The sequence below is a fragment of the Phyllobates terribilis genome, unplaced genomic scaffold (assembly GCF_046119375.1).
Source record: "Phyllobates terribilis strain yellow unplaced genomic scaffold, ASM4611937v1 Scaffold_136__1_contigs__length_4911898, whole genome shotgun sequence".
NCBI classification, from domain to species: domain Eukaryota; kingdom Metazoa; phylum Chordata; class Amphibia; order Anura; family Dendrobatidae; genus Phyllobates; species Phyllobates terribilis.
Window position 1 is genome coordinate 246,663 of NW_027362896.1, and position 12,811 is coordinate 259,473.

The window sequence follows — 12,811 nt, forward strand, 5'->3', positions numbered from 1 at the left end:
TGAGCAAGGTTTCTGAATGTAGCAGTGAAAGGGTTCTACTAAGTACTCAAGATGCAGCTCATGAAGGGATGGAATCACTCTTGGATGGCAGGAGTCATTAAACGTGCAATTTTGTGGTGAATTTAGAGAAACCACATGTTATATTAGTTGTGTTGAGCTTTTTATATTGTTCTTGTTTCATTAGTTTATTAAAACGTTTGTAAATTTTGGAAATAAACGGAATTTGGAAAGGAAGTTGAATAATTTTTATTGCAACTATATGTATAATAATTACTTTTATATTTGGCAGCACTTTACAATTCACAGGGTACTTGTACAAATAAGACTTTTCCATAGAATAAGCTTGGTTATTATTCAAGGCAGCTCATAAAATGGTAGAGACAGAATCTAAAAATAAAAAACAGAAAATCCCATTGTATGATTTTTGCATAATTAATTTGCATGATATAAGTATTTGATCACCTACCAACCAGAAAGAATTCTGCTGTTTTTTTGGTTTAAGAAGCCCTCCTACTGTGCATTCATTACCTGTATTAATTACACCTGTTTGAACTCGTTACCTGTATAAAAGACGCCTGTCCACTCAATCATACTCCAACCTCTCCTCCATGGCCAAGACCAAAGAGTTGTGTAAGGACACCAGGGACAAAATTGTAGAACTGCACAAGGCTGGATTGGGCTACAGGACAATAGGCAAGCAGCTTGGTGAGAAGGCAACAATTTTTGGCACAATTATTAGAAAATGGAAGAAACACAAGATGACCTCAATCTTCCTCGGTCTGGGACTCACCTCGTGGAGTAAGTATTATTCTGAGAGAGGTCAGTAATCAGCGCAGAAATACACGGGAGGATCTGGTCAATGACCTGAAGAGAGTTGGGACCACAGTCTCAAACATTACCGTTAGTAACACACTACGCCGTCATGGATTAAAATTAAAATCCTGCAGGGCACCCAAGATCCCCCTGGTCACGTCAGCACATGTTCAGGCCTGTTTGAAGTTCACAAATGACCGTATGGATGATCCAGAGGAGGCATGGGAGAAGGTCATGTGGTCAGATGAGACCAAAATAGAACTTTTTGGTATCAACTCCACTCGCCATGTTTGGAGGAAGAAGGACGAGTACAACCCCAAGAACACCGTCCCAACCGGGAAGTATGGTGGGGGAAACACCATACTTTGGGGGTACTCTTCTGCAAAGTGGACAGCACGACTGCACTGTATTGAAGGGACGATGGATGGGGTCATGTATTGTGAGATTTTGGCCAAAAACCTCCTTCCCTCCTCTTTCTGCATGATGACATGAAACACATAGCCAGGGCAACTAAGGAGTGGCTCCGTAAGAAGCATTTCAAGGTCCTGGAGTGGCCTATCCAGTCTCCAGACCTGAATCCAATAGAAAATCTTTGGAGGGAGCTGAAACTCAATGTTGCCCACTGACAGCCCCAAAACCTGAAAGATCTGGAGAAGATCTGTATGGAGGAGTGGGCCAAAATCCTAGCTTCAGTGTGTGCAAACTTGGTCAAGATCTACAGGAAACGTCTGACCTCTGTAATTGTAACAAAGGTTTCTGGACCAAACATTAAGTTCTGCTTTCTATTGTATCAAATACTTATTTCATGCAGTAAAAGGCAAATTAATTATGTAAACATCATACAATGTGATTTTCTGGTTTTTATTTTTAGATTCTGTCTCTCACAGATGAAGTGACCTACGATAAAAATTATAGACCTCTCCATGCATTGTAGGTGGGAAAACTTGCAAAATCGGAAATGTATCAAATACTTATTTTCCCCATGGTACACACATACAGCACATTCCAGCCAATCTCCTCTTCAGTTCCTATAGACTCCTGCTGTTAAAGGACCTTTGGTGACATTATGGTAAAATGACCGTGATGTCACCAAAGGTCTTTAGCAGTCTTAACCTCAGACTAGAAATACTGAGGGCCCCTAAAAGAGTGAGAGCCTTGAGAAATTGCCCAGTTTGCCCTCCCCCTTCCCTCCAATACCAGCCCTGCATACCAGCCTGTCTCCTCTTCAGTTCCTCTAGACTCCTGCAGTTAAAGAACCTTTTTGGCATATGCTGGTAACTATTGTATTTTTTGTATGATCTGTCAAATAAGTACGTTTAAAAAAATAAAAATGATTATTTCCCCATGTGAGCAGTTTGAATACTATGAAGTTGTGTGGGTAAAAATTTCCAACATACTAAAAATAATTATGATTTTAATGTGAGTTTTTAAGATGGTCTAGAAGACTTGATCTCCTACTAAAACATTTCTCACAATCTGGGCATTAAAATAGCTTTTCCCTTGTGTGGCTTCTTTGATGTCTAACGAGATCTACTTTACACCTGTAACATTTCCCACATTCTGAACATTACTATGGCTTCTCCCCTGTGTGAGTTTTCACATGCTCAATAAGATTTGATCTCTGATAAAAACATTTCCCACATTCTGAACATGAAAAAGGCTTCTCCTCTGTGTGGGTTCTCTGGTGTCGATCAAGATCCGCTTTCCGAATAAAACATTTCCCACATTCTGAACATGAAAAAGGCTTCTCTCCTGTGTGGGTTTTCTGGTGGTTATCAAGATGCTGTTTCTGAATAAAACATTTCCCACATTCTGAACATGAAAAAGGCTTCTCCCCTGTGTGGGTTTTCTGGTGGTAATCAAGATGCGCTTTCCGAATAAAACATTTCCCACATTCTGAACATGAAAAAGGCTTCATCCCTGTGTGGGTTCTCTGGTGGAAATCAAGATGCGCTTTCCAATTAAAACATTTTCCACATTCTGAACATGAAAAAGGCTTCATCCCTGTGTGGGTTTTCTGGTGGCTATCAAGATACTCTTTCCGAATAAAACATTTCCCACATTCTGAACATGAAAAAGGCTTCTCCCCGGTGTGGGTTCTCTGATGTTTGAGAAGATTTGATTTGTCTATAAAACATTTCCCACATTCTGAACATGAAAAAGGCTTCTCCCTTGTGTGGGTTTTCTGGTGGTTACTAAGATGCGCTTTCCGCATAAAACATTTCCCACATTCTGAACATGAATATGGCTTCTCCCCTGTGTGAATTCTCTGATGCATAACAAGATCTGATTTACAATTAAAACGTTTACAGCATTCTGAACATGATAACGGCTTCTCCCCTGTGTGGCTTTTCTGGTGTCGATCAAGATCCGCTTTCCGAATAAAACATTTCCCACATTCTGAACATGAAAAAGGCTTCTCCCCTGTGTGGATTTTCTGGTGGTTATCAAGATGCTCTTTCTGAATAAAACATTTCCCACATTCTGAACATGAAAAAGGCTTCTCCCCTGTGTGGGTTTTCTGGTGGTTATCAAGGTGCTCTTTCCGAATAAAACATTTCCCACATTCTGAACATGAAAAAGGCTTCATCCCTGTGTGGGTTCTCTGGTGGATATAAAGATGCGCTTTCCAATTAAAACATTTCCCACATTCTGAACATGAAAAAGGCTCCTTCCCTGTGTGGGTTCTCTGGTGTCGATCAAGATCCGCTTTCCAAATAAAACATTTCCCACATTCTGAACATGAAAAAGGCTTCTCCCCGGTGTGGGTTCTCTGATGTTTAAGAAGATTTGATTTGTCTGTAAAACATTTCCCACATTCTGAACATGAATATGGCTTCTCCCCTGTGTGAATTCTGTGATGTATAACAAGATCTGATTTATGATTAAAACATTTACAACATTCTGAACATGATAGTGGCTTCACCCCTGAGTGAGCTCTCCGCTTCTTAGCTCCCTTTCTGTGATTTTTACTTTGCTCAGCATTCTGTAACGAATCAGAAGACAGGACCTGTTGATCATAAAATAGATCTTTTCTGTGAAGGGCTGAGGTTGTATCTGAAGCAATGGCATGCTCTTCACATGTATCTGGTGTGATACCATGATCATCTGCTTTCAAACCTGAGGATATCATATGTCTCTCTGAGTTCCCGGTAAAGACGTCTGCCAAGAATAAAACAAATATATTTGTAATAATGTAACTGTATCTTTATATTGTTAATGTTATATTTATTAGGATTTCTATATGAAATAGCAAAATTCAGTCATTAACCAACTAAAAGTGTGATGTCAAAATAGATCTCAATTATCGATAGAGAAAGATAATGATATTAGGACACTACACAGTTTTTCAGCAGTTTTCTGATTTCAGTGTTGACCGTTAAATGCACTTTAGCAGAGAGCAGGGCAGCGCGGTGGAGCAGGGCAGCGCGATGGGGCAGGGCAGCGCGATGGGGCAGGGCAGCGCGATGGGGCAGGGCAGCGCGATGGGGCAGAGCAGCGCGGTGGAGCAGGGCAGCGCGATGGGGCAGGGCAGCGCGATGGGGCAGGGCAGCGCGATGGGGCAGGGCAGCGCGGTGGAGCAGTACGGTAATGAACGGTGAAGCCCTGCCAATAAACCAGATGCAAGCCTGAATTTATTAATCTATGTGCAATGACATAATCTAAAATTATGTCATGCGGTCGAGGCGCAGTAGGAATTTTGTTACACAGGCTGCATCTGCCTTTAGCAGCAGTGGCTGAGTGGCATTTAAATAGTTAGGTACACATCGCTTCCCCCCCATGAGTTATTATTGCAGCTGTGGGTCTGCTAAAGTCCCCCGTGGCTGCCATGTTGGTCCCCAGTGGCTCCCAATGCGCGGACGGTGTACAGAAGACACTGGCTGTATGATGTCAGCCAGGTACGTTTCATTCTGAAACTCTGCGGCGTTTTAGAGGAATTCATACTTTAATAGACTAGTCGGACAGGCGGGTTCCTGGCGGCTTCTCTCCGCCCGCTGTCTTAGATTGACAGGCCTCTGCCTACGTGATCTATTATTTCTATATGGGGAATTATTTTTGCATAACGAGCTGTGTTTTTTAATGGTGTATTTTTTGTGTTTTGGTCACTTTTTGATTTTTTTTTATTATGTAGAATAATTCATGTCTGTAATTCAGACATAGTTTCTCAACTTTTTTTTAAGTCTGTTCATCGTGCTACATAAATATTGAAATAGTTTTATACATACAACTTGTTATGGAAATGGTGATACCAAATATTCCAGGTTTGTTTTTTTTCTTTCAAATTAAGCTATTTTTTATTGGCAGCATTGGCCATTTGGGGATTTTTTTCTTGCATTGTTTAACACTTATTTTTAGACTTTATTTACAGAATAATATAATTAATTATTGAGATAATACAGTGCGGAACCAGAAAATTTCACCCGGCATTTCAATTTTTGTTCTCATATTTTTCATTATAAAGTCTTACCGATAACAGGATTATGACCGCACCATGAGAGAGGGGATCCGCCCTTCAAGGACAGGAAACCTACAGGCTTAAAAGGTTGGCACCTCTCCTCCGCATCAGTTGGATTACAGAGCACGATAGGACCTCCATTGGTTGTTGCCAAAACACAAATCACAACTAAAACTGTGAACTTATAACACTAGTGAAAGAAGTGCTCACACACACGTGACGGGAGGGATTATAAGGATGCTGTCATGGGTTCCGAAAAAACTCATAAGACTCACCCATGACAGCACCATGACAGAATTATAGAGAAAATTAAGAATTTAGGGAGGGATCACAGCCTGGAGAACCCTTCTTTCAAAGGTGAGGCCACGCCATCAAATGAAGATTGGCTACTTGTGGATGGTGAATTGGCCCCAGAGAGGAGATTTGGAATCTGCGGGAGGACCCACGAGTCAGTGACAGACATTGTCCTCAACCATGAAAAGCCCCTGACATGATGACTCTGTAGGAACACAAGGAGTCTTCTTACTGCCAACTCAACTGCAAGTAATTCCTTCAAGTTTGAGGAAAAAACTCTCTCGTCCCCTGTCCAAAAGCCCTGGTTTACTACGTCTTCTGGATGAGCCCCCCAATACCTGTGATTCACATCCGTGGTGAACAACGGTGTGACTTTCCAGGGAGCCCACCTGGACAGATTAGTGACATCCAGCCACCAAAGGAGGGACTGCATTGACGTTGGGGATAGCGTCAACCTTCCTTCCAGGTGTCCTCTAAAGGAAATGTCATTTCTTAACACATCCCACTGCAAGGCTCTTGTTATGATCTGCTACAAGCACTAAGGAAAGACAGGAGATCTGTCCCTACAATAGAACTAAGCTAGATCCCTACGATGTAACGGGGAACCTGATCCTGCGATCAGACCCGCTAAAGTCCTCGGCTAGTCTGAACGAAGACCTATAGATGTGAGGGAGGGATCCCTACAAGAACTAGGACTGGGAGAAAGATGGACACCTCCTAGCAGAAATTGTAGCAGTAAAAAGACAAACAAACAACATAGAACATAGAGGTCCAAAGACCTAGCTAAACAGACTGAGAAAGGAAACAAAGCACCTGGCTAGCTTAAGAGTAGAAATTACAATGAGGTCCAGCATGGCCAGGAGGGCGGAGCAGGATTAAATAGGCAAAAAAGGTCATGTGACCAGCAAGATAGAAGAAACCTAACAGGAGAGTTCTAACAGCTCTAGTATGGAACTGGGCTCACAAGACTGCTGAAATGCACGAAGTTAGAAACCTAGAAGGGACATAGCGCTTCTAAGGGACAGGATGAGGAATTTCAGGGCCCTTAACATCTGGCCTCAGATCTTTTCTTTTCTATTGCTTGGGAAATGATACTCCTGCACCTCTGAGTCCAGCAGAAGCCCAAAATAGTCCTGTATTTTTAGGGGCTCTATCTTTGACTTTTTAAGGTTCAATAGCCAACCTAAACATTCTTAGGTGGATATCACCTCCTGTAACTGACTAGTGCAATGCCGGGTCGAATTGCCTACAACCAGAAAATTATACAAATACAGGATAATCAATACATTCTTCTCCCGGAGACGGGCCATCACCTCTTCTGGGAAGAGTAACTTTATTGCAGATTTTACACATTCCATTTTGAATGAAAGGATTCTCAGGAATTTAATAAAGCCCTTCAAATTTATTATCATCCTGATGAGCAGTCTGGTTTCTTGATTAGAAAGAGAGGGGCTTAAAACCCCTTCCCTCTTTCTGACACTGAAACTTCTAATAGGACAGCCTTCTGTACCAGCTGAGACTTCGGCCTCTGGGGTCCGTTGCCCTGCTGACAAAGACCTAGAGGGTATTACCACGAATGTTCCATGCGGGATTGAGCAGAACTCCATTTCTAGACCGGATTTTATCAGGCCGAGAATCCAACTGTTTCCCGATATTTTTTCCCAGGCTGGGAAGAAGGACGAAAGTCTCCCCCCACCTGGGCTGGAAATCACTGACTTTTTTGGAATCCTGGGAAGAGGTTCCGAACATGAAGCTGCTACCTTTTCTTCTTTGATCTTTCCATTTGTCTTGATCTGTGGAGGTCTTCCTTTGAATGAACCTTCTTTTCTGGAAGGATCGCTTGTAGGCTGGGATGGACAAGTTAGGATATCCCTTTTTAGCATCGCCAGCCTTTTCCAAAGCTGGGCCAAACAGGTGTTCCCCCTCACACGAAATGGCACACAGTCTCAATCTAGCCTGGAGTTTCCCTGGCCAACATTTTAACCATAAGTGTTAGAAATGGCTGCTGACCTTGCCGCTAAACAAACTTGAATCAGCCGAAGCGAAGATAGAAAAGCTGCAGCCCCTCGCATAAGTGGGACAGTGGCCAAGATATTGTGTCTTGACATTGTCTTGACATAGTTTCTTTTAACTGTTTCCAGATGATCCAACCAGATGATTAAGGATCTGGCTGCACATGTAGCAGCCATTGTTGGCTTTAAAGCACCAGTCAACATCTCCCATGTACATCTAAGCCGCCTTTCCTATGGCCGCATCCAGTTTTGGGGCTTTGTCCCCCTTTGACAAGGAAGGCTCATCCAAGGGATATCTCCTCTTAATTGATAGGGGAAGGGAGCCTCTCTTTTCAGATCTTTTCCATTCCCTCTAAATTAGGGGGCTGATTTTTTCATTCACAGGAAATGACCTCTGCTTTTTTTGGTCCCATAATGTCCTGAACTGATTTCTCGAGTTTGGACTCGACTATCCCCATTGTGGTCCAAACTGCCTTTACGAGTTTGTCCATCTCATCTATAGGAAAACAAAGAATGCCAGCGCTACAGTCTGAGGAGGATTCGTCATCATTATTTGAAACGCTAGACACATGTAACCCCGGGACCACTGGCTAGCCCTTTTGGCTCTTCTTACCTCTATGAACCTCTTCCTGGGAAAGGGATTTAAGGGACTTTCGCCATGATAATTGATCTTAAATCGGTGGCAGAGTTAGTGGTCTCCTCCGCTACTGTCTGCTCTATACAAGACTGGCAAAGTTTTTTTTTGGTTGGAGTCAGGCAATAGATTTCTGCAAAGCGCACACTCCTTGTGTTTAGACTTTGCTGTACACTTCTTTCCCTGGCAATAACTGACAAAAAAGGGAAAGGCTACATCACTGAGTGAACTTTCACAAAGATCACTTACCAGTGTGAGGCAATCAAATAGTACGAGATTTAGAGGGGAACCCACCTCAGTCAAAAGACCATCTCTAGAGGCCGAAAACTCGTCTACTTTCCTGGAGCTCCTCTGTCTGGATTCGCCAATGCCCGCAGACCTCTGTCTCTCACAGACACTGCCACCAAAACTACTGCTACGGGGTCGACGGTGTTCCGCCTGCTTCTGGGGCTTCTTATCAGGCTGCTGCTGCTCAGTGATATCCATTATTCTGGAGGGAACAATGAGCAAGGAAGCACCGATTGATGCTCCTGCCGTTATTTAGATGCCGGAGAAACGCTATTCCCCACCTCTCCAGGCCCTTCCGGAACGCCCGGTTCCCTCACACTTCCGGTCAAGCGGCTCACGCTTCATCCAGGCATGCCCCAGTTGCACTATCTGGGCACGCCCCGGCCGCTGCTAAAATGGTGTTCAGGCGCATCCTGGCATCGAACACGCCTTCTTCGCATCAGAGAGGCGCACCTTCAGACCGGAAAACGCCAGCTGGCCTGAATTCCAAGGAAGCACTGCACATGCTGCTGCCCTGTATCTCGCTTCCAGGCATGTGCCAACACCCGATGAGCCACGCTATCCTCGCCCAGGATGCTGCTCACCTGCACCCGCACACAACCGTTAAAGTCCTCCTGGACCCACTGTGGCGCTTCTAGGGACCCTGCACTGGCCAAGGCAGGGAAAATACCGCTGCCTGAACCGTCCGTCTGGGCCTGGGAAAATGATCTTCCAGTACAAAGATTCACTCATCAAGGACAGGAAAACAACTGATCTGTGGGAGAGGTGCTGCCCTGTTAAGTCTGTGGGTATCCTGTCCTTGAAGGACGAATCCCCTCTCTCGTAGTGCTGTCATGGGTGATCGATACAATTCATTTTATATAATTCATCAATTATATTTTACATAATGCATCTGTGGCGCCCCTGCGGGTTCAGTCGCCACAGAGGTACTGCATCTCACGCTCAGGTAAGGAAGGAGTACTGCCCGGGACCCTAACACCTGCATCCAACACTACACTACTCCAGACCGGCAGGAGGGGCAAGATGCATCGCTTCCTGCTGAGCCCTGTCCCTGGCTGGAGGGGGGGGGGACCAAAGTGATCGGGAACCATGTAGTGGGTGTGGGTGGAGGAAGAAGTTCAGGGGAGCACTTGTTAGGGATAGTATATAGAGAGAAGCCATCTTGAAGAGATCAGCTCAGTCAGAGGAGGACAGTGAGAGGAGCAGGAGCTCTGTAGGAGCTCTGCTCTGGAGGAGGGCCTAGCCAGAGAGGCCCAAGGCTGGAGAGAGAGAGAGAGAGGAGCAGGAAAGGCTCCAGGAATGTGGAAGGGACCCCAGGGGTACAGATAGTGCTGGAGGCCACCCATACGCCCGAATCTGCCAGCAGGTGGAGGGGTCAGGTCCCTAAATTAGCAGAGTTCTTTAAGCCTCAACTAGGAAACCAGAGGCTGCAGTATTTCAGGTACTGTAGCCACAAGCCACATCTAATCACCAGAAAGGTGGCCATAGAGGACCCAGGGGACAGAGAAGACGTCGCCCGGCAAGGTCCGCAGCCACTGGCCTGAGACACTGGGTGCGAGGTGCAGGGAGACGGCCAGAAGGAAGACACAGAAGGGGGTCCCGTTACGTACTCCGGAGAGACCTGGGAGTTTGCTGAACCCCTCCTTGAGTAAGCACAGAACGCCGTGGGAAGTTACTCTAGTACTGGTAACTGGAAGTCTAAGAAACCGTGAGTAAACCCTGAAGGACTGCACCTTACTGTCTCTGTGATCATTATCTGCGCCATCCTCTGCACTACACCATAACAGCAACATCTACACTGCACTGGAGCTACGCTCTACCTGTGGAGAGCTGAACCAACTCTGCTGCATTACCAACACCTCCAGAGGACCTGCTCCGCAGCGGCGGCTCCCTTTAGCCGCATACCACAGGTGGCGTCACGAACTGTATCTAAGAACTATAAATCCCCTGTAAATAAATATTCCCCTTTTGATTGACCGCCCTGGGTCACGGACCGGGTCACCGCCACTGTGACATCTCCCCTAGCAACGACCAGCCCGACACCGTGTACCCCACGGCCCAGGGGGTGCGTCACATCTAGTAGTTCGGGCCTAGGTAAAATAGGAGGCAGGTCAGTGAAGGCACAGTGAGCTGTCATAAGAGCATACAGATGAATATGTAAGCAGCGCACCAGATAGAGCACCCCCCATAGACTGCCCCAAAGCATAGCATTATCTCCAAACTGAAAGTAAAGATTACACAAGAACCACAAGATTTCATCAACCAAGGTATTGTATTAACCAGTGTAATGTCACCCACCAGACAGTGTATGTAGTTTACGGAGCACAATCCTGCTGACAGGTGCGCTTTAAGTTTACCAAGTCATTCCAGATATTTTTGACCTGCAGCACTTGCCACAAGAACAGTATCCATGTCGGTGTAACATAAAAGTCATTTAAGTGGCAGTATTCTTTAACCCCTTTACACCCGAGGGTGGTTTCTACGTTAATAACGGGCAAATTTTTACAGTTCTGACCACTGTCACTTTATGAGGTAATAACTCTGGGACTCTTCAACGGATCCCACTGATTCCAAGACTGTTTTTTCATGACATATTGTACTTCATGATAGTGGCAACATTTATTCGATATGACTTGCGTTTATTTGTGGAAAAAAAATCTGAAAATTTGTCAGAAAATTTAGAAAATTTTGCAATTTTCTAAATTTGAATTTTCATGCCCTTAAATCAGAGAAATATGTTACACAAAATAGTTAATAAATAACATTTCCCACATGTCAGCTTTACATCAGCACAATTTTGGAATCAAAATTTTTTTTTGTTAGGGAGCTATAAGGGTTAAAAGTTGACCAGCGATTTCTCATTTTTCCAACAAAATTTACAAAACCATTTTTTTTTTTTTTAGGGACCACATCACATTTGAAGTGATTTTGAGGGGCCTTTATGACAGAAAATACCTAAAAGTGACACCATTCTAAAAACAGCACCCCTCAAGGTGCTCAAAACCACATTCAAAAAGTTTATTAACCCTTCAGGTGCTTCACAGGAATTTTTGGAATGTGGAAGAAAACAATGAACATTTAACTTTTTTTCACAAAAATGTTAATTTAGACCCAAATTTATTTATTTTCGCAAGGATGACTGGAAAAAAATTGACCGCAAAAATTGTTGTGCAATTTTTCCTGAGCACGCCGATACCACATATGTGGGGGAAAACCACTGTTTGGGCGCACTGCAGGGTTCGGAAGGGAAGATGCGCCATTTGACTTCTTGAATGTAAAATTTGCTTAAATAATTAGAAGATGCCATGTCGCGTTTGGAGAGCCCCTGATGTGCCTAAACAGTGGAAACCGTCCACAGCGGACCACATTTTTTAAACTAGACCCCTCAAGGAACTTCTCTAGATGTGTGGTGAGCACCCTGAACCCCCAGGTGCTTCACAGAAGTTTATAACGTAGAGCTGTGAAAATAAAAAAAAATTAACTTTTTCCACAAAAATTATCTTTTAGCTCCAATTTTTTTATTTTCACAGGGGTAAGAGGAGAAAATTGACCCCAAAAACTGTTGTGCAATTTCTTCTGAGTACGCAGATACCCCATATATGGAGAAAATACGCTGGGCGCACGGCAGGGTTCAGAAGGCGAGGAGCACTGTGTGACTTTTTGAACTCAAAATTGGCTGGAATCAAGAGGGGACGCCATGTAGCGTTTGGGGAGCCCCTGATGCGCCTATATAGTGGAAACCCCCCAAGTGACCCCATTTTGAAAACTAGACCCCTTAATGATTTTATCAAGGGGTATGGTGAACATTTTGAACCCAGAGGTACGACACAGAATTTGATAACATTAGGTCATCATATTGAATAAGTTGTCATTACTCTTGAGTGCAAGTGCTCGCTACTTGAGTTTGCATCGGGTACTCGGGTATGCACCATGTATCGCGGGTGCTTGAGTGACATGTGCGAGTCCCCGCCCCGCATGTTTCACAGTTGTTAGACACCCAAAAAAAACATGTGGGGATCGCTCGTACATGGCAAGCAATCCCCGCAAGGTTTTTTTGGCCGCAAAGCATATGGGGCAGAAACTCGAGCATGTCACTAAAGCACCCGCTATACTCGGTGCATACCCGAGCACCCGATGCAAGCTCAAGTAGCGAGCACTTGTGCTCAACACTAGTCATCATTTTTTTCTTTACTTTTAAAAAAATCATAACCCCAACACAACCCTAACCCCAACCCTAACACAATCCTAACCCCAGCACAACCCTAAGCCTAGCACAGTCCTAGCACAACCCTAACCCTAGCACAACCCCAACCC

General features: G+C 44.4%; 1 protein-coding gene across 1 annotated transcript in view; it reads right to left on the reverse strand.

The window, feature by feature from the left end:
• Positions 1 to 289: 289 nt before the first annotated feature.
• LOC141204934 (uncharacterized) overlaps positions 290 to 12,811 on the reverse strand; it is a 35,403-nt gene continuing 22,881 nt past the window's right edge. The window contains exon 12 of the mRNA XM_073663976.1: positions 290 to 3,975. Within this exon, the coding sequence (XP_073520077.1) occupies positions 2,384 to 3,975 (1,592 nt within the window). The 3' untranslated portion in view covers positions 290 to 2,383. The remainder of the gene's footprint in view (positions 3,976 to 12,811) is intronic.